A 22,772-nucleotide genomic window follows, 5' to 3' on the forward strand; every position below is an offset into this window, starting at 1 on the left:
AAACTTACCTACCACACCCTCTCTAAAAGTTTCTCCTACTTTAGCATTCAGGTCCCCTACCACAATTACTCTCTCACTTGGTTCAAAGGCTCCTATACATTCACTTAACATCTCCCAAAATCTCTCTCTCTCCTCTGCATTCCTCTCCTCTCCAGGTGCATACACGCTTATTATGTCCCACTTCTCGCATCCAACCTTTACTTTGATCCACATAATTCTTGCATTTACACATTCATATTCTCTTTTCTCCTTCCATAACTGATCATTCAACATTACTGCTACCCCTTCCTTTGCTCTAACTCTCTCAGATACTCCAGATTTAATCCCATTTATTTCCCCCCACCGAAACTCCCCTACCCCCTTCAGCTTTGTTTCGCTTAGGGCCAGGACATCCAACTTCTTTTCATTCATAACATCAGCAATCATCTGTTTCTTGTCATCTGCACTATATCCACGCACATTCAAGCATCCCAGTTTTATAAAGTTTTTCTTCTTCTCTTTTTAGTAAATGTCTACAGGAGAAGGGGTTACTAGCCCACTGCTCCCGGCATTTTAGTCGCCTCATACGACACGCATGGCTTACAGAGGAAACATTCTTTTCCACTTCCCCATGGACAATAGAAGAAATAAAGAAGAACAAGAGCTATGTAGAAAAAGGAGAAAAACCTAGATGTATGTATATATATATGCATGTGCATGTCTGTGAAGTGTGGCCAAAGTGTAAGTTGGAGTAGCAAGATATCCCTGTTATCTAGCGTGTTTATGAGACAGAAAAAGACACCAGCAATCCTACCATCATACAAAACAGTTACAGGTTTCTGTTTCACAGTCATCTGGCAGGACGGTTAGTTAGGACAAGAATATTGTCCTAACTAAACCTAATGAAACACCACTGCAACCCACAGACACAGCTAACAAGATAAACGACTTCTTCTCAACCATAGGTTCTAATCTCGCCAATAAAATCCCACGTACCAATGCCCATGGCGGGGACTACCTAGATGGGAATTTCCCAAATTCCTTCTATCTTGCTCCAACTGAGCCCACGGAAGTCACCGAGATTATAAAGTCACTTAAAATAACTCAGGGAATCTGTCTCATGTCCCACCATTATTGTACAAGAGAGTGGCCCATGTCCTCTCGCATACTATCTCATTGCTTTTTAACAAGTCACTAGAAGCTAGCACCTTCCCGAAACTACTCAAGACGGCAAGGGTTACACCAATACATAAAGGTGGTGACCCTACAGATTTAAACAACTATAGGCCAATATCAAACTTACCATTGCTATCCAAAATCTTTGAGAAACTCATGCACAGGAGACTATATTCATTTATAACGTCACAAAACATACTCAACCCCTGCCAATTTGAATTCAGGAAAAATAAAAGCACTAACGATGCAATTATAAAAATGCTAGATCTGCTTTACACAGCATTGGAAAATAAGGAATATCCACTAGGAATTTTTATTGACCTAAGAAAAGCTTTTGACACAGTAGACCACGGCATCCTACTCCACAAACTTGACCATTATGGTATAAGAGGCCATGCGCTTGCATATTTCAAATCTTACCTTACTAATAGGTATCAGTATGTCACCATTAAAGACACAGCATCAACAACACAGCCACTTGATACTGGAGTTCCGCAGGGAAGTGTCCTTGGTCCCCTGCTCTTCCTCATATACATCAATGATCTTCCAAACGTATCTCGACACCTGAACCCCTTTCTCTTTGCTGACGACACGACTTATGTCATCTCTCACCCTAATCTTGCAACCCTCAACACCATTGTTAATGAGGAGCTGATCAAAATATCCGACTTGGATGACAGCCAATAAACTTACGCTTAACATTGAAAAAACCTACTACATTATGTTTGGTAGCAGAGCAGGAGATGCGCAAATTAACATTAAGATCGACAACACTCTAATTACCAGGCATAATGAGGGCAAATTCCTAGGCCTATACCTCGACAACAACCTGAACTTCAGCACCCATATCCAACACATAACCAAAAAAGTATCCAAAACGGTTGGAATCCTCTCCAAGATACGATACTACGTGCCGCAAACTGCCCTTCTCACACTATACCATTCACTTATATATCCATACCTGACCTATGCTATCTGTGCTTGGGGTTCAACTGCAGCAACACACCTAAAGCCAATAATAACCCAACAAAAAGCCGCAGTAAGAATAATCACTAAATCCCATCCCTGGCAACACACCCCCCCACTCTTCATAGATCTCAACTTACTCCCTGTTCAGTACATCCACACTTACAACTGTGCAATCTACATCTACAGGACCTTAAATTCCAATATTAACCTTGACCTAAAATGCTTTCTTGATAGTTGTGACAGAACCCACAGGCACAACACCAGACACAAACATCTCTATGACATTCCCCGTGTCCGACTAAACCTTTACAAAAATTCAATGTATGTCAAAGGCCCTAAAATCTGGAACACCCTACCTGAAAATTCCAAAACTGCAGACACATTCATCACCTTCAAAACTACCATCAGAAAACATCTTATCTCCCTGATACACCCTGTCAACTAATACGAATGCCACCTGGTGGTTCACACTTACACTCACTCACCCATTTGACCATAAACAGAAATATCAATCTCAATCTCAAAATAATGAATCTTAACTAGTCAAAAGTTGGCCTGTGATACTTCAATACTGAAACTATGTATAGTGCCAAAACAAAAGTATTCACATTGCTAAACTCACAACTAGTATTTAGTCACTTAGCCATAATACCAACTTATCTCATAATTCTGTAACATTTTAAACCTAAGATTTAATATAAGTCTGCCCGAAATGCCTAGCCATGCTAGGCGTTCTAGTGGTACACTCTGTAATTATTATTTTACTACATGTAAACCACACAATAACCAAATTCTGTAAACTCAGCATTGTAATACTTATAGAGAATAAAGTTTGAATTTGAATTTGAATATGCTGCTATGTATGATAATCTATGCAACTACAGTGAACCCCCGCATACCGTACGCATCGCATACCATTCAATCCGCATACCGCTTGCTTTTATCGCAAAAATTTTGCCTCGCATACCGCCCAAAAACCCGCTCACAGCTCTTCGTCCGAGACGCGTCCAATGTGCGCCCTTAGCCAGCCTCACATGTGCCGCTGGTGGCATTGTTTACCAGCCAGCCTCCGCGGTAACATCCAAGCATACAATCGGAACATTTCGTATTATTACAGTGTTTTTGGTGATTTATCTGGAAAATAAGTGACCATGGGCCCCAAGAAAGCTTCTAGTGCCAACCCTACAGCAATAAGGGTGAGAATTACTATAGAGATGAAGAAAGAGATCATTGATAAGTATGAAAGTGGAGTGCGTGTCTCCGAGCTGGCCAGGTTGTATAATAAACCCCAATCAACCATCGCTACTATTGGTGGTACAGCTGCTGCTGCTGCTGTAGTACCGTCTGCTGCTGCTGTAGCATCGTTTGCTGCTGCTGTAGCATCGTCTGCTGCTGCTGTAGCACTGTCAGCTGCTGCTGCTGTTGTACCACCATCAGCTGCTGCTGCTGCTGCTGTAGTACCGTCTGCTGCTGCTGTAGTACCGTCTGGTGCTGCTGTAGCATTGTCTGCTGCTGCTGTAGCACTGTCAGCTGCTGCTGCTGCTGCTGTAGCACCGTTGTTGGTGTGGCTTATTGAGAATACCAAGAAACAATTAACCCCAGAGGATTTGCCACCCAGGATAACCCAAAAAAGTCAGTGTCATCGAAGACTGTCTAACTTATTTCCATTGGGGTCCTTAATCTTGTCTCCCAGGATGCAACCCACACCAGTCGACTAACACCCAGGTGAACAGGGAAAAATGCCTGGAACTAGTGCTCATATTGGTGAATTTAAAGCCAGCAAAGGTTGGTTTGAGAGATTTAAGAATCGTAGTGGCATACACAGTGTGATAAGGCCTGTTCTGGAAGAAAATGCCAAACAGGACCTACAGTACTCAGGAGGAAAAGGCACTCCCAGGACACAGTGTCTCATCAGTCATTGCTGCATCTTCAATAAAGGTAAGTGTCATTTATTCTTCATTTAGTAGAGTAGTACATGCACAATATATATTGTGCATGTACTACTCTACTATTGTGCATGTATCCTTCTCTTTGTGTGTAGGAAAATGTATATTTCATGTGGTAAAATTTTTTTTTTCATACTTTTGGGTGTCTTGCACGGATTAATTTGATTTCCATTATTTCTTATGGGGAAAATACATTCGCATACCGATCATTTCGCATAACAATGAGCCCTCTTGCACGGATTAAAGTCGCTATGCGGGGGTCCACTGTATTTTACTTTTTATTTTTTTTAATGCCTAGTTCTATTGCTAACTTAATACATGTTAGTGTAAACTTGTTATCTGGCATTTAGATACATTTATAAATGGAAAAAATAGCATTATGTTTTCCGGTGATGTCCGCTTTCTGGTGGTAGCCTGGAACTTAACCTGCCGTATAGAGGGACCCTACTATGTTACAGAAATAAGAGATGATTTTGATTGGTTTCAGGACTAAAAGTAGCATGAAACGGAACTTAAATTAGTGGAAATGTTTGATTTTTGCCAATATTCCAGAGTACAGTGGACCCCCGCATAACGATCACCTCCGAATGCGACCAATTATGTAAGTGTATTTATGTAAGTGCGTTTGTATGTGTATGTTTGGGGGTCTGAAATGGACTAATCTACTTCACAATATTCCTTATGGGAATAAATTCGGTCAGTACTGGCACCTGAACATACTTCTGGAGTGAAAAAATATCGTTAACCGGGGGTCCACTGTATATATGACATCGCTTGTCCAATGCACATTCATCAAATACGCATTTACGAATGCAGTAGTCTGCATAACAGTAAATATTATATTTTTTTGGGTGAATAAAAATTCAAAATGGAAAGCAAAAGTAAAATAGGAGAGGCCTAGGGACATGACTAATGAACTGAGGATTTATTTTAGTGCCAGAAATGTCTACATTGTTCATTCTGGACCTTGTTTTAAAACTAGCTTTTCTTAAATTTTGTGTGAAACTGGCCAAATTACCCATTTCTGATCACTTTATTTGGTAGTTTAAATAGTTGAATGGGCAGTTTCTTGTACTCAGTCAATAAAATGAAAGGCATACTAGCAAAACAGCTAAGAATTTGGTCAACTGGAACAATGGAATTGGCCTAAAACTGAACTCAAGATGGATAAAATTGCCAATGTGTAAATATCGCTTACACAGCAAAATTTGTGAAAGTGTAATTTTGTCAGTCTTGCATCAAATTTTGTACTACAGTGGAACCTCAAATATCGAACTTTCTTCGGTCCAGAAGGCTGTTCGAGAGATAAGATAAGATAAGATAAGATTTCGTTCGGATTTTTAACCCCGGAGGGTTAGCCACCCAGGATAACCCAAGAAAGTCAGTGCGTCATCGAGGACTGTCTAACTTATTTCCATTGGGGTCCTTAATCTTGTCCCCCAGGATGCGACCCACACCAGTCGACTAACACCCAGGTACCTATTTGCTGCTAGGTGAACAGGACAACAGGTGTAAGGAAACGTGTCGAATGTTTCCACCCGGCGGGAATCGAACCCGGGCCCTCCGTGTGTGAAGCGGGAGCTTTAGCCACCAGGCCACCGGGCCCCCCGAGAGCCTTTACCAAATTAATTTATTCCCATCAGGAATAATGTAAATTAGATTAGTCCATTTCAGACCCTCAAAAATACACTTATAAAAGCACTTACAAAAATACACTTACATAATTGGTTGTGTTGGGAGCAGTTCAATTTCTGAGGTTCCACCTACAGAAAGAGTCTCTATCATCTCATGACTCCGTGTGTGTGTGTGGAGGGGGGGGGGATTTTCTGACCCCGAGAGCAAGTCTAACCCTTTCAGGGTCGCCAGGCCCTCTCCGAGACTTGTTCTTAGGGTCGCCAAATTTCAAAAAAAAATAAAAAACAAAAAAAAAAATAAAAAAAAAAAAAAAAAATAAACAAAAAAAAAAAAAAAAAAAAAAAAAAATATTTATTCTTATGAAAAGATAGAGAATCTTTTCCCGATCATAATGACACCAAAAGTATGAAATTTGATGGAAAACTTACAGAATTATGCTCTTGCAAAATTAGCGGTCTCAACGATGTTTATGCATCGGCGATTTTGCCCACTTTGAGCCCCATTTTCGGCCAATTGCAGTGTACTAGTCGACAAAAATCGTAACTATTTCACTAGAACTCCATTTTTTCTATTGAATGAGTACAAGAAACCACCCACTTACTAATTTCAACTATCCAGTACAGTGGTCAGAATTTAGCAATTTTGCTAATTTCACACAAATTTCAAACGATGCCAATTTCAAAATAGTGTCCAGAATAAACAAGAAAGACATTCCTGGCACTAAAATAACATTTCCTCTGTTCGTTAGTCATGTCCCCACGCCCCTCTTACATTCTTTTACTTTTCACTTTGAATTTTTATTCTCACAAAAAATAGAAGACTTACTGTTATGCAGACTACTGCATTAGTGTAGAAATGGTATAAATAATATCGGCGCACTAGTGAAAGAATATTAGACTCACCAGCTGACGTGTATTGGACGCTTAGCATGATTTGTTTACTTTTGAACTTTGGTAAAAATCGAATATTTCTGCTACTTTGAGCTCAATTTCAAGGTACTTTTCATTGTAAAACCAGTCAAAATCATCTAAATTTCTGTAATATGTCTTCCATCCTATAAAATAAGACCAGGAAAACTAGAATACAACAATGAATACCATACGAAAATACAGTGGAAAGTCGCTGTTTTAATCCAAAAACACGGTCAAAGTTTTTTTTTTTTCACATTACGCACTGTGTGCTGCAGGATTTTTTTTATACTGCGCACACTGACCACATAGACCCATTCTTTCATATGTAGGCCTACCAGCTTTCTCTCACTAGATTTGAGGGCGCTAGAATTTAGGCGTACTAGTACATCAGAAACCCTGGTGTGTAAGCCGTACTAGTATGGCTGAAACCCTGAAAGGGTTAAGAGAACAGGTCCTGACCCTAAAAGGGTTAAGGCTAAAAGCTGAAAGAAATCTGGATGTAATGTGTATACAGTACCTTCATATATATTTGTGCATCAGTTTAGTGTAATCTCACTGTCATGAAAAGCAAATGTAAAGAGGAACTTAGTATACCTTTGGCTAATCTTTTCAACATATCACTACAAACTGGCATAGTGCCTGATAAGTGGAAAATGGCAAATGTAATACCTATTTACAAGGCAGGTGACAGGTCCTTAGCTTCAAACTATAGACCAATAAGCCTTACCTCCATACTGGTAAAATTTATGGAATCAATAATTGCCGAAGCAATTCGTAGTCATCTTGATAGGCATAAATTGATTAATGAATCTCAACACTGTTTTACAAAGGGGTGTTCCTGTCTTACGAATTTACTAACCTTTTTCACTAAGGTGTCTAAGGAGGTAGTTCATGGTAATGAATATGATATTGTGTATATGGACTTCAGTAAGGCTTTTGATTAGAGTTCCACATTAGAGGCTACTGAGGAAACTTATGGCACACGGAATAGGAGGAGGAATTTTTTCCTGGGTAGAGGCATGAGTGACAAATAGGCAGCAGAAAGTTTGCATAAATGTGGAGAAATCAGAGTGGGGGCACGTCACAAGTGGTATTCCGCAGGGGTCAGTGTTGGGCCCGCTGTTGTTCACAATTTACATAAATGACATAGAAGAGAGAATAAATAGCGACATAAGCAAATTTGCTGATGACACCAAAATAGGCCGTCCAATTCATTCTAATGAGGACACTAGAGCACTCCAGGATGATTTGAATAGACTGATGCAATGGTCGGATAAGTGGCAGATGCAGTTTAAGATAGACAAATGCAAAGTTCTAAATGTTGGACAGGAAAATAACCATGCCACATATAAACTAAATAATGTAGATCTAAATACTACTGATTGCGAAAAGGATTTGGGAGTTCTGGTTAGCAGTAATCTAAAACCAAGACAACAGTGCATTAGTGTTCGCAATAAAGCTAACAGAATCCTTGGCTTCATATATAGAAGTATAAATAATAGAAGTCCTCAAGTTGTTCTTCAACTCTATATATCCTTGGTTAGGCCTCATTTAGATTATGCTGCACAGTTCTGGTCATCATATTACAGAATGGATATAAATGCACTGGAAAACGTACAGAGGAGGATGACGATGTTGATCCCATGTATCAGAAATCTTCCCTATGAGGATAGACTGAGGGCCCTGAATCTGCACTCTCTTGAAAGGCATAGAATTAGGGATGATATGATCGAGGTATATAAATGGAAAACAGGAATAAATAAAGGGGACGTAAATAGCGTGCTGAAAATTTCCAGCCAAGACAGGACTCGCAGCAATGGTTTCAAGTTGGAAAAATTCAGATTCAGGAAGGATATAGGAAAGCACTGGTTTGGTAACAGAGTTGTGGATGAGTGGAACCAACTCCCGAGTACAGTTACAGAGGTTAAAACATTGTGTAGTTTTAAAAATAGGTTAGATAAATACATGAGTGGGTGTGAGTTGGACCTGACTAGCTTGTACTACTAGGTCTGATGCCGTGACCTGACTAGGTGGGTCATTGGGCTAATCCAGGAGGGAGGGGGGGGTAATGGACCTACTTTGCATGGGTCAGTAGGCCTGTTGCAGTGTTCCTTCTTTCTTATGTTCTTAAAAGGGCTTGACAAAAGTAGTAGTAAAGCAATCACAGGAAACTATAGACCAATAGTACTTGCACATCACATTATTCAACTCACATGGATTCACAAGAATTACACAATTCTGGGCAATGTGGGTTCATAGTCGAACACCCCTGTTTCTCACAACTACTGGACCATTACAACATGGCCTTGAGGGCAATGGAAAATAAATAAAATGCAGACCTAGTGTACAAAGACTTTGCAAAAGCCTTTGACAAATGTGATCACATCATTAATTGTGTACAAAATGCATATAAGAGGAATAAGTGGAAAAGCAAGTAGTAAGATTTTTAACTTCCTAACAAACACAATGCAAAGAATAATAGTGAAGAAAATAAAATCAGAAGCTGCCATAGTGAAAAGCTCTGTTCGTCAAGACAGAGTTCTTGTTTCAATTATCATTCTCATCTTTATATATAACATGGACAGATATATAAAATAGTAGCACCATACTGTCCTTTTGAAGATGATACTAGAATTTATATGAGGGTGGTATCCATTGGAGATACAACAAATCTCCAAGTTGATATAAGCTAACTCTTCCAGTGGGCCACTGAAAATAATATAATGTTTATCAAGGACAAATTTCAGTTACTCCACTAAGGAAAAATTGAGGAATGTTATGTAATGAGTGTACAGCATTATCTTAACTGTGGTGCTGCTCTTGGGTCTTGAGTGGTTTTCAAGTCACCACATCTTATACCATAGCGAATCCTGCTTCCCAGTTTCTGTGGAAGGAATACACGCTCAACTGAGTCAGTAACCAGCTTTACCCAGATTAATGGTGGTACACTAGGTGATTGTACAAATATTACACCGTGTCATATTTACGATCTCCACTGTAGCTTTTTTAACAATTTTAAGGGCAGCTGATAGTCGGTGATGAAAAAGAGCAAGAAAATTTCATTCATATTATTAAACTAGAGTGTTAGTAAACCTGGATAATCTAACAAAGTCACTGTCATTAGAATGCCTGGCTTATATCCATTGGAATCCTTTGTGAAGCTCTTGCTTCACACACAGAGGGCCCAGGTTCGATTCCCGGTGGGATAGAAACATTTTGATGTGCTTCTTTACACCTGTTGTCCTGTTCATCTAGCAGCAAACAGGTACCTGGGTGTTAGTTGACTGGTGTGGGTCACATCCTGGGGGACAAGATTCAGGACCCCAATGGAAATCAGACAGACAGTCCTTGATGACACACTGCCTTTCTTGGGTTATCCTGGGTGGCTAACCCTCCGGGGTTAAAAATCCAAACAAAATCTCTTATCTTATTCTCTGCCCCAGGATCAAAGCCCACAACAGTCAACTAACACCCAGGTACCTAATCACTAAGTGAACAGAGGCAACAGGTTATGTGGTTATGCATTCTTTGCTCACTGTAAATAACACATAACCACTTAAGCTTTTTTTCTTCTTAAAACATACCTTGCTAAAAAAATAAGGTAATATTTTTGTGACCTGTGTAGGCGAAACGTTTCGAAATAAAGATACCTAACTGTTGCATATGTGGCTTACCTAACAATCTGTCGGTATTTTATACCATTTTAATGTTCATTCTGTCAGACACTGCAACACAAGGGTATCTTGGTACAGACCATCAACTTCGACCTCTACTAGTGAGTACGGCTGGGTTTGAGAGGGACCTGCCCTCCCAAACCAACCTACGTCTCACCTCCTGGCACTATATAAAGGCTCCATCCTGTCACTTCAACTTCATATTGTTTCAGACAACGGAACAATGCTCTTCTCCAGACTGAGGGACTGACCACCTCAAAACTTTAAGGGTGATGGACTGATTACATCATCTTCAAGTATCTTCTGCTTCTATCAACTTGTCTGTACTCGACTGAAGAAGCCTACTGTGTAGGCGAAACGTTTCGAAATAAAGATACCTAACTGTTGCATATGTGTCTTACCTAACAATCTGTCGGTATTTTATACCATTTTAATGACCTAATTCATGTCTGCATAAATAACTCATTACAATTTTAGCCTTTTTAGGAAGGCGGGGTAGGGGTCGGCCTAAGAAAGGTTGGAGGGAGGGGGTCAAAGAGGTTTTGTGTGCGAGGGGCTTTAACTTCCAGCAGGCATGTGTGAGCGTGTTTGATAGGAGTGAATGGAGACAAATGGTTTTTAATACTTGACGTGCTGTTGGAGTGTGAGCAAAGTAACATTTATGAAGGGATTCAGGGAAACCGGCAGGCCGGACTTGAGTCCTGGAGATGGGAAGTACAGTGCCTGCACTCTGAAGGAGGGGTGTTAATGTTGCAGTTTAAAAACTGCAGTGTAAAGTACCCTTCTGGCAAGACAGTGATGGAGTGAATGATGGTGAAAGTTTTTCTTTTTTCAGGCCACCCTGCCTTGGTGGGAATCGGCCAGTGTGTTAATAAAAAATAAAAATAATCATATAATTAGTTCATTATGCAAGATTTCAGGTACGTCTTGCTACTTCTACTTACACTGAGGTCACACTCCACATACATGTACAAGCATATATATATGCACCCCTCTGGGTTTTCTGCTATTTTCTTTCTAGTTCTTGTTCCTGTTTATTTCCTCTTATCTCCATGGGGAAATGGAACAGAATTCTTCCTCCATAAGCCATGCATGTTGTAACAGGCGACTAAAATGCAGGGGGCAAGGGGTTAGTAACCCCTTTTCTTGTATAAATTACTAAATTTAAAAAGAGAAACTTTCGTTTTTCTTATTGGGCCACCCTGCCTTGGTGGGATATGGCCGGTTTGTTGAAAAAAAAAATTAGGTCATTACCATTGTAACTTATTTAGCTATCCATTATAGACCCGGTATATTCCTCTGTAATCTGTACCACTCACAGGATGGGTATAGGGTACAAAATAGAGATATTAGGTTGGTAGACAGCAACCGCCCAGGGAGGTACTACCGTCTTGCCAAGTGAGTGTAACACGAAAGCCTGTAATTGTTTTACATGATGGTAGGATTGCTGGTGTCCTTTTTTTTCTGTCTCATGAACATGCAAAATTTCAGGTATGTCTTGCTACTTCTACTTACACTCAGGTCACACTACACATACATATACAAGCGTATATATACACACCCCTCTGGGTTTTCTTCGATTTTCTTTCTAGTTCTTGTTCTTGTTTATTTCCTCTTATCTCCATGGGGAAGTGGAACAGAATTCTTCCTCCGTAAGCCATGCGTGTTGTAAGAGGCGACTAAAATGCCGGGAGCAAGGGGCTAGTAACCCCTTCTCCTGTATATATTACTAAATTTGAAAGGAGAAACTTCGGTTTTTTCTTTTGGGCCACCCTGCCTCGGTGGGATACGGCCGGTGTGTTGAAAGAAAGAAAGAAGAAACTAACAAGCATATTAACAAGCAAAAGCAGCCAGAATTTTAGGAAAGATAAAGTTAAGTAATTCTATTGACTATTTTTAGGCTATTTTCGAAAAGTTTGCTCTCTTTGGATTTTAAGAAAATATGATCCTTTTTTTTCTGTACGTTTTTCACTTTAGTTAATGCTAATTTGAATGATGTCCTAAAACTTGTTGACCAGTGGTTAAACCAATGTACTATACTGGTTTAATAACATTCCTCTAATTAGGCATATTCTATACACCAGGAAGGTTAGCATATGCCCTACTGTGACTACAAATGCAAGTTTTTACAGACAAATCTCCCACCAACATGGCTGCTGCAAGTTCTAATTCAAATATCTTTGAAGACTTGAAATACCTTTGATATACCCTTGAAAGGTTTCAAGAATTCTCCTACTCCTGCAGCCTGACCCTCATCTATCACTTGTGAAATCGCATTAACACAACTGTGAATGGCTCATGGAATGGGCAAGAATCAAAACTATTGGAGTCTAATTCTAAAACTAGCAGGCCACTGCTTTAACCACTGTAACATGCCAGCCTAATGTAATGAATATACACTAAGCCTATGTTTGTAACAAATATATGTTCTTGGAAAATAAATATTATCATTATTATTATTATTAATAATAACATAAGCTGCCAAGTCTAAATATGAGACATCACAGTAAATGGATATTCAGAAGACCATACCTTATGAAGGCCCAAAATTATGCACATCCTCACTTACAAATAGGGAACTTAGGAACCAATTAATGTTTTACAACATGTGAGAATCACAATCACCCTTTGTACTTAGGATTTCTAAATAGTAAACAACTCATTTAGAAGTTAAAAAACTAGGAATGTAAACTGTTTGCAAGCTGGAAACCCCAGAATGCAACTCATTTGTAAACTGACCACTTGCAACTTTATGTAACAAGTAAATAACCAAGTTATTAACTTACATATGGGTTGAGCAAAGCAGATAGTGGGGTGACTGTTGGTGGTGTGACCATGGGAGCATTGAGGGCCGTGGTCAGCGGAGAGCTGTTGGGCGGTGCCATCTGAGGAAGTGTAGCCTGCCGGGAATGTTGTAACATTTCTTGAGAACGTGGGATATGGGGGACAACCTGTAAAAGTGTTGTAGCATAGAAGGGGCCGGGGGATGGGAGGGCTGCAACAAGAATTAATCTAAACTATGAAGAAAATGTTTCATTTCCAGGAACAGAATGTATGCTACAACAGTTAAATTAGCCCAAATCTGAAATTATTCAACTATGCCATCATAGGATGAACAATTGTGAATTCAAGGTGTAAACTGCCTGAAACCTTTAATTAGTTTTTTCACAAGGCATGAAGAGAATAGAAATATTTTTGTGGGAATTATGATTGATTCTGCTTCAGACTAGCCTATGCTACTCAAACACAAGTCATGGCTGGTAAGGGGATAAGGGTTACCATAGGCTGATGGCACTTCTACTGACCTGAATATATAACATATAAAAATTACAGTGAACCCTTGATATAACAAACTTTGGTATAATTAACTTCTGAAAAACGAACAAAATCCACTGGACAATTGTACTTTTAACTCCTTTATTTTCAATATTTGTTGTAGTATATCTATGAATTGTGTGTACAGTACTATTGTAATTTAATGGATACTTGGAAAATCCCCCCATTAGTCCATTACATCAAGGTAATAGCAAGAATAAGAAAGATACATAGAAGAGACTTACTCCAAGCCGTAAGATGGGTGGAATTGGGTTGGCAACTTGTGCCACAGGTTGATCACCTGACACTTCTGCCAACCCTTTCACTTTTAGGGTCTCTGCTGTCTTGAGCAATCCAGACAGCATGTCCTAAAATGGAGATAAAAAAAATTATTATTGTTATTAACATTATACAAATTAACTTTCTGTTAACACTAGAGCTAAACTCAAAACAGACAAACTGAGTTTACCTGAAATAAAGATAGTGCATTATTTCCACTCTTCAATGCCTGCACTACTTATAAATAAGAGAGATAATAAGAATGAGATAATATTATCTGATTTAACCTTTTTATTTTGTCACTTGTACAGCATTTAAAGAAAACAAAACCAGTTTTGCTTTCACAGCTCACAACAGTAGCAAGCTACATTTGTTTGAAGCTCAATATTAAGCATTAAGAATCTATATTTTTGAATACTCTAGGTAGTGGGTTGGTAGACAGCAACCGCTCAGGGAGGTACTACCGTCCTGCCAAGTGAGTGTAAAACAAAAGCCTGTAATTGTTTTACATGATGGTAGGATTGCTGGTGTCCATTTTTGTCTCATAAACATGCAAGGTTTCAGGTACGTCTTGCTGCCTCTACTTACACTTAGGTCACACTACACATACATGTACAAGCATATATATACACACCCCTCTGGGTTTTCTGCTATTTTCTTTCTAGTTCTTGTTTATTTCCTCTTATCTCCATGGAGACGTGGAACAGAATTCTTCCTCCGTAAGCCATGCGTGTCGTAAGAGGGGACTAAAATGCCGGGAGCAAGGGGCTAGTAACCCCTTCTCCTGTATATATTACTAAATTTAACCCTTTGACTGTCGCGGCCGTATATATACAGTGGACCCCCGCATACCGTTGGCATCACATAACGTTAAATCCGCATACCGCTACATTTTATCGCCAAGATTTTGCCTCGCATACCGCTAAAAAACCCGCTCAACGCTGTTCGTCTGAGACGCGTCTAATGTGCGCCCTTAGCCAGCCTTACATGTTACCAGCCAGCCTCCGCGGTAACATCCAAGCATACAATCGGAACATTTCGTATTATTACAGTGTTTCTGGTGATTTTATCTGCAAAATAAGTGACCATGGGCCCCAAGAAAGCTTCTAGTGCCAACCCTACAGCAATAAGGGTGAGAATTACTATAGAGATGAAGAAAGAGATCATTGATAAGTATGAAAGTGGAGTGCGTGTCTCCGAGCTGGCCAGGTTGTATAGTAAACCCCAATCAACCATCGCTACTATTGTGGGCAACAAAAAGGCAATCAAGGAAGCTGTTCTTGCCAAAGGTTTAACTGTGTTTTCGAAACAGAGATCGCAAGTGATGGAAGATGTTGAGAGACTCTTATTGGTGTGGATAAATGAGAAACAGATAGCATCTCTCAAGTGATCATAAGTGAAAAGGCTAGGAAGTTGCATCAGGATTTAATTAAAAAAATGCCTGCAACTAGTGATGATGCGAGTGAATTTAAGGCCAGCAAAGGTTGGTTTGAGAGATTTAAGAGGCGTAGTGGCATACATAGTGTGATAAGGCATGGTGAGGCTGCCAGTTCGGACCACAAAGCAGCTGAAAAATATGTGCAGGAATTCAAGGAGTACATAGAAACTGAAGGACTGAAACCTGAACAAGTGTTTAATTGTGATGAAACAGGCCTGTTTTGGAAGAAGATGCCAAGCAGGACCTACATTACTCTGGAGGAAAAGGCACTCCCAGGACATAAGCCTATGAAAGACAGGCTTACTCTGTTGATGTGTTCCAATGCTACTGGTGATTGCAAAGTGAAGCCTTTATTAGTGTATCACTCTGAAACTCCCAGACCGTTCAGGCAAAAGAATGTCCTCAAGGAAAATTTGTGTGTGCTGTGGAGGGCAAACAGTAAGGCATGGGTCACTAGGGACTTTTTCTATGACTGGTTACACCATGCATTTGCCCCCAATGTGAAAGATTACCTAACTGAAAAGAAATTAGAACTTAAGTGCCTCCTGGTGTTAGACAATGCCCCTGGTCATCCTACAGACGTGGCAGAGCGACTTTATGGGGACATGAAATTCATTAAGGTTAAGTTTTTGCCTCCTAATACCACTCCTCTCCTGCAGCCCATGGACCAGCAGGTTATTGCAAACTTCAAAAAACTGTACACAAAAGCTCTGTTTGAAAGGTGCTTTGTAGTGACCTCAGAAACTCAACTGACTCTAAGAGACTTTTGGAGAGATCACTTTAATATCCTCAACTGTGTAAACCTTATAGGTAAGGCTTGGGAGGGAGTGACTAAGAGGACCTTGAACTCTGCTTGGAAGAAACTGTGGCCAGAATGTGTAGACCAAAGGGATTTTGAAGGGTTTCAGGCTAACCCTGAGAATCCTATGCCAGTTGAGGAATCCATTATGGCATTGGGAAAGTCCTTGGGGTTAGTGGGGATGATGTGGAAGAGTTGGTGGAGGAGGACAATGAAGAACTAACCACTGATGAGCTGATAGATCAACTTCAACAGCAAGAGGCCAGACCTGAGGAAACTGGTTCGAAGGAGGGGAGAGAGAAATTGAAGAAATTGCCTACTACAAAGATTAAGGAAATCTGTGCAAAGTGGCTTGAAGTGCAAACCTTCATGGATGAAAATCACCCTCACACAGCTATTGCAAGCCGTGCTGGTGACTATTACACTGACAATGTTGTGAAACACTTTAGGGAAGTCATAAAGGAACGAGAGGTACAGGCCACTATGGACAGATATGTTGTGCGACAGAACTCCAGTGACTCTGAAGCTGGTCCTAGTGGCATTAAAAGAAGAAGGGAAGAAACCCCAGAAAAGGACTTGACACCTCAAGTCTTAATGGAAGGGGATTCCCCTTCTAAACACTAACACTCTCTCCTCCTCCCATCCCATCAATCATCACCAGATCTTCAATAAAAGTAAGTGTCGTGTAATTGTGCATGCCTTTTTCAGTTTGTGTGTATTAAAATTAATATTTCATGTGGTAAAATTTTTTTTTTTCATACTTTGGGGTGTCTTGCACGGATTAATTTGATTTCCATTATTTCTTATGGGGAAAATTCATTCGCATAATGATAATTTCGCATAACAATGAGGTCTCTTGCACGGATTAATATCGCTATGCGGGGGTCCACTGTACGTCTTACGAGGTACCGTGTTTGATGTATATATACTCATAAATTCTAGCGACTTCAAATCAAGCAGGAGAAAGCTGGTAGGCCCACATGTGAGAGAATGGGTCTGTGTCGTCAGTGTGCACCATATAAAAAAAATCCTGGAGCACGCAGTGCATAATGAGAAAAAAAAACTCCAACCGTTTTTTTTAATTAAAATGCCGACTTGGTGGTCTATTTTCGTATAGTATTTATGGTTGTATTCTCGTTTTCTTGGTCTCATTTGATAGAATGGAAAACATGTTATAGAAATAGAGGTGATTTTGGTTGATTTTTACTATAAAAAGAACCTAGAAATGGAGCTCAAAGTAGGGGAAATGTTTGATTTTTGCCAATGTTCAAATGTAAACAAATGATGCCATTGTCCAATAAATGTCCAACTAGCCATTCTAATATGCAGTCATGAATCGGTTGATGTTATTTATACAATTATTACAGTTTTGCAGTAATCTGCATAATAGTAAGTCTTCTATTTTTTGTTTGAATAAAAATTCAAAATAGAAAGCAAGAGTAATATCAGAGGGGCCTGAAGACATGACTGATGAACAAAGAAAATGTTATTTTAGAGCCAGGAATGTCTGCATTGTTCATTCTGGACCTTATTTTGAAATTGTCATATTTTTTAGTTTTTGTGAAATTGGCCAAATTGCAAATTTCTGACCACATTATTAGGTAGTTGAAATTGGTAAATGGGCAGTTTCTTGTACTCAATCGATAGAAAAAATGGAGTTCTAAAAAAATAGCTATGAGTTTGGGCAACTGGAACAATGGAATTAGCCGAAAATAGGGCTCAAAGTGGGCGAAATCGCCAATTTGTAAACAGCGCCGAAGTCGCTAACTTCGCGAGAGCATAATTCCGTCAGTTTTCCATCAAATTTCGTTTTTTTGGTGTCATTACAATTGGGAAAAGATTCTCTATCATTTCTTAAGAAAAAATAATTTTTTTTTTTTTTAAATTTTGCGACACCAGGAGACACCTCAGGATTGGGGGTTGCGACAGTCAAAGGGTTAAAAGGCAAAACTTTCGTTTTTTCTTTTGGGCCACCCCACCTCAGTGGGATATGGTTGGTGCATTGAAAGAAAGAAAGAAAGATTTTTGAATACAGTAGGACCCAATTTAATGACCATTCACATAGTGTAATTTTGAATAACGACTGAAAGAAACCTGCTTAATGACTGCCTTGCACTCATGACCAGATTCAGATTACCAACTTACCCCCATGTTTAACCCGTTAACTGTCCAAACGTAGATCTACGTTCGCTCATGTAGCACTCTGAACATGGATCTGCTTATTTTTTTACATGCTTTCTTGTGGAGAAAATCAAGGTTAGAGCACTACGCGCGAAAACACAGATCTACGTTTGGATAGTTAACGGGTTAACAGCCACTTCTACTCAGACAACGATCAGATACACTTTATAAATATGTTGTTTATCACCTGACAGGCCCCTCACACAGATAGGATTAAATCAGGTGTTTCCTGCATCAACAGTCAAAACCCACAGTATTTTCATTTCCTCTGCACTGTGAGCCAAATGTAAAGAAATGGTGATTATTTTATAACACATCAGCCATTTTTCCACCCAAGTAAGATGAACCCCCCCCAAAAAAAAAAAATCATCATCATTCTTGCAATAGCTGTTTTGTTAGAAGTATGTAGACATGACCCTTCTGAACTGCAATATCCCCCATCCCTTCCTCAGCGTCAAGGTACTGTATTTCCCACCTCCAGGATTCATCCGGCTAACCAGTTTCCCCAAATTCCCTCTTAACCCTTAAACTGTCCAAACGTAGATGTACATCCACGTGCGGGGGCTCCGAATGTAGATCTACGTTTTTTTTTACATGCTTTCAAATGGGGAAAATCAAGGTCGGAGTGCTACGCACGTGAACGTAGATCTACGTTTGGAGAGTTTAAGGGTTAAAAGTTACCCTACTCACACTCCAACAACTCTCCAAGCCATAAAAAACCATTTGTCTTCACTCACTCCACTCTTGCACACTCAAACAAGCCTGCTGGATGTTGAAGATCCTAACACTCAATTTTCTCACTATTTTTTTTTTTCCAACAAGTCGGCCGTCTCCCACCGAGGCAGGGTGACCCAAAAAAAGAAAGAAAATCCCCAAAAAGAAAATACTTTCATCATCATTCAACACTTTCACCACACTCACGCATTATCACTGTTTTTGCAGAGGTGCTCAGAATACAAGTTTAGAAGCATATACGTATAAAGATACACAACATATCCCTCCAAACTGCCAATATCCCAAACCCCTCCTCTAAAGTGCAGGCATTGTACTTCCCATTTCCAGGACTCAAGTCCGACTATATGAAAATAACCGGTTTCCCTGAATCCCTTCACTAAATATTACCCTGCTCACACTCCAACAGATCGTCAGGTCCCAAGTATCATTCGTCTCCATTCACTCCTATCTAACACGCTCACGCACGCTTGCTGGAAGTCCAAGCCCCTCGCCCACAAAACCTCCTTTACCCCCTCTCTCCAACCCTTTCAAGGACGACCCCTACCCCTCCTTCCTTCCCCTAGATTTATATGCTTTCCATGTCATTCTACTTTGATCCATTCTCTCTAAATGACCAAACCACCTCAACAACCCCTCTTCTGCCCTCTGACTAATGCTTTTATTAACTCCACACCTTCTCCTAATTTCCACACTCCGAATTTTCTGCATAATATTTACACCACACATTGTCCTTAGACAGGACATCTCCACTGCCTCCAACTGTCTCCTCGCTGCTGCATTTACCACCCAAGCTTCACATCCATATAAGAGTGTTGGTACCACTATACTTTCATACATTCCCTTCTTTGCCTCCATAGATAGCATTTTTTGACTCCACATATACCTCAACGCACCACTCACCTTTTTTCCCTCATCAATTCTATGATTAACCTCATCCTTCATAAATCCATCCGCCGACACGAAAACTCCCAAGTATCTGAAAACATTCACTTCTTCCATACTCCTCCTCCCCAATTTGATATCCAATTTTTCTTTATCTAAATCATTTGATACCCTCATCATCTTACTCTTTTCTATGTTCACTTTCAACTTTCTACCTTTACACACATTCTCAAACTCATCCACTAACCTTTGCAATTTTTCTTTAGAATATCCCATAAGCACAGTATCATCAGCAAAAAGTAACTGTGTCAATTCCCATTTTGAATTTGATTCCCCATAATTTAATCCCACCCCTCTCCCGAACACCCTAGCATTTACTTCTTTTACAACCCCATCCATAAATATATTAAACAACCATGGTGACATTACACATCCCTGTCTAAGACCTACTTTTACCGGGAAGTATTCTCCCTCTCTTCTACACACCCTAACCTGAGCCTCACTATCCTCATAAAAACTCTTAACAGCATTTAGTAACTTACCACCTATTCCATATACTTGCAACATCTGCCACATTGCTCCTCTATCCACTCTATCATATGCCTTTTCTAAATCCATAAATGCAATAAAAACTTCCCTACCTTTATCTAAATACTGTTCACATATATGCTTCAATGTAAACACTTGATCTACACATCCCCTACCCACTCTGAAGCCTCCCTGCTCATCCGCAATCCTACATTCTGTCTTACCTCTAATTCTTTCAATTATAACCCTACTGTATACTTTTCCTGGTATACTCAGTAAATTTATTCCTCTATAATTTTTACAATCTCTTTTGTCTCCTTTCCCTTTATATAAAGGGACTATACATGCTCTCCGCCAATCCCTAGGTACCTTCCCCTCTTTCATACATTTATTAAACAAAAGTACCAACCACTCCAACACTATATCCCCCCCTGCTTTTAACTTTTCTGTCATGATCCCATCAGTTCCAGCTGCTTTACCCCCTTTCATTCTACGTAATGCCTCATGTACCTCCACCACACTAACATTCTGCTCTTCTTCACTCCTAAAAGATGGTATACCTCCCTGGCCAGTGCATGAAATTACCGCCTCCCTTTCTTCCTCAACATTTAAAAGTTCCTCAAAATATTCTTGCCATCTACCTAATACCTCCCTCTCCCCATCTACTAACTCCCCTACTCTGTTTTTAACTGACAAATCCATACGTTCCCTAGGCTTTCTTAACTTGTTTAACTCACTCCAAATTTTTTTCTTATTTTCATTAAAATTTCTTGACAGTGCCTCTCCCACTCTATCATCTGCTCTCCTTTTGCACTCTCTCACCTTTCTTTTACTCTCCATATACTCTGCTCTTCTTACAACACTTCTGCTTTGTAAAAACCTCTCATAAGCTACCCTTTTCTCTTTTATCACACCCTTTACTTCATCATTCCACCAATCACTCCTCTTTCCTCCTGCCCCCACCCTCCTATAACCACAAGCTTCTGCCCCACATTCTAATACTGCATTTTTAAAACTATTCCAACCCTCTTCAACCCCCCAATACTCATCTTTGCACTAGCCCACCTTTCTGCCAATAGCCGCTTATATCTCACCCGAACTTCCTCCTCCCTTAGTTTATACACTTTCACCTCCCTCTTACTTGTTGTTGCCATCTTCCTCTTTTCCCATCTACCTCTTACTCTAACTGTAGCTACAACTAAATAATGATCCGATATATCAGCTGCCCCTCTATAAACATGTACATCCTGGAGCCTACCCATCAACCTTTTATCCACCAATACATAATCTAACAAATTAATTTCATTACGTGCTACATCATACCTTGTATATTTATTTATTCTCTTTTTCATAAAATATGTATTACTTATTACCAAATTTCTTTCTACACATAGCTCAATTAAAGGCTCCCCATTTACATTTACCCCTGGCACCCCAAATTTACCTACTACTCCCTCCATAACATTTTTACCCACTTTAGCATTGAAATCCCCAACCACCATTACTCCCACACTTGATTCAAAACTCCCCACGCATTCACTCCATCACTGTCTTGCCAGAGGGGTGCTTTACAGTACAGTTTATAAAACTGCAACATTAACACCCCTCCTTCAGAAAGCAGACACTGTACTTCCCATCTCCAGGACTCTAAGTCCGATCTGCTGGTTTCCCTGAATCCCTTCATAAATGTTACTTTGCTCACACTCCAACAGCACGTCAAGTATTAAAAACCATTTGTCTCCATTCACCAATATCAAATACGTTCACACGTGCTTGCTGGAAGTCCAAGCCCCTCGCACACAAAACCTCCTTTAGCCCCTCCCTCCAACCTTTCCTAAGCCGACCCCTACCCTGCCTTCCCTCCACTACAGAGTTATACAGTCTTGAAGTCATTCTGTTTCGTTCTATTCTCTCTACATGTCTGAACCACCTCAACAACCCTTCCTCAGCCCTCTGGACAACAGTTTTGGCAATCCGCACCTCCTCCTAACTTCCAAACTACAAATTCTCTGCATTATATTCACACCACACATAGACCTCAGACATGATATCTCCACTGCCTCCAGCCTTCTCCTCACTGCAACATTCATCGCCCATGCTTCACACCCATATAAAAGCATTGGTAAAACTATATTCTCATACAATCCCCTCTTTGCTTCCTTTTCCCCTCATCAATTCTATGATTCACTTCATCTTTCATAGACCCATCTGCTAACACATCCACTCCCAAATAGTATCTTAACACATTCACCTCCTCCATTGTCTCTCCCTCCAATCTGATGTCCAATCTTTCATCACCTAATCTTTTTGTTATCCTCATAACAT

General features: G+C 40.0%; 1 protein-coding gene across 6 annotated transcripts in view; it reads right to left on the minus strand.

Annotated features, from left to right (window-relative positions):
• LOC128696839 (uncharacterized) overlaps positions 1-22,772 on the minus strand; it is a 189,792-nt gene that overhangs the window by 29,865 nt on the left and 137,155 nt on the right. For 4 of the 6 annotated variants that reach the window (XM_053788226.2, XM_053788232.2, XM_053788231.2 and 1 more), the window contains 2 exons: positions 13,851-13,973; positions 13,077-13,241 (listed from right to left, as the gene is read on the minus strand). In XM_053788226.2, the coding sequence (XP_053644201.1) occupies positions 13,077-13,241; positions 13,851-13,973 (288 nt within the window). The remainder of the gene's footprint in view (positions 1-13,076; positions 13,242-13,850; positions 13,974-22,772) is intronic. The other 2 variants (XM_053788230.2, XM_053788233.2) reach the window with 1 other exon arrangement.

This window comes from Cherax quadricarinatus, chromosome 52, assembly GCF_038502225.1.
Source record: "Cherax quadricarinatus isolate ZL_2023a chromosome 52, ASM3850222v1, whole genome shotgun sequence".
NCBI lineage: Eukaryota > Metazoa > Arthropoda > Malacostraca > Decapoda > Parastacidae > Cherax > Cherax quadricarinatus.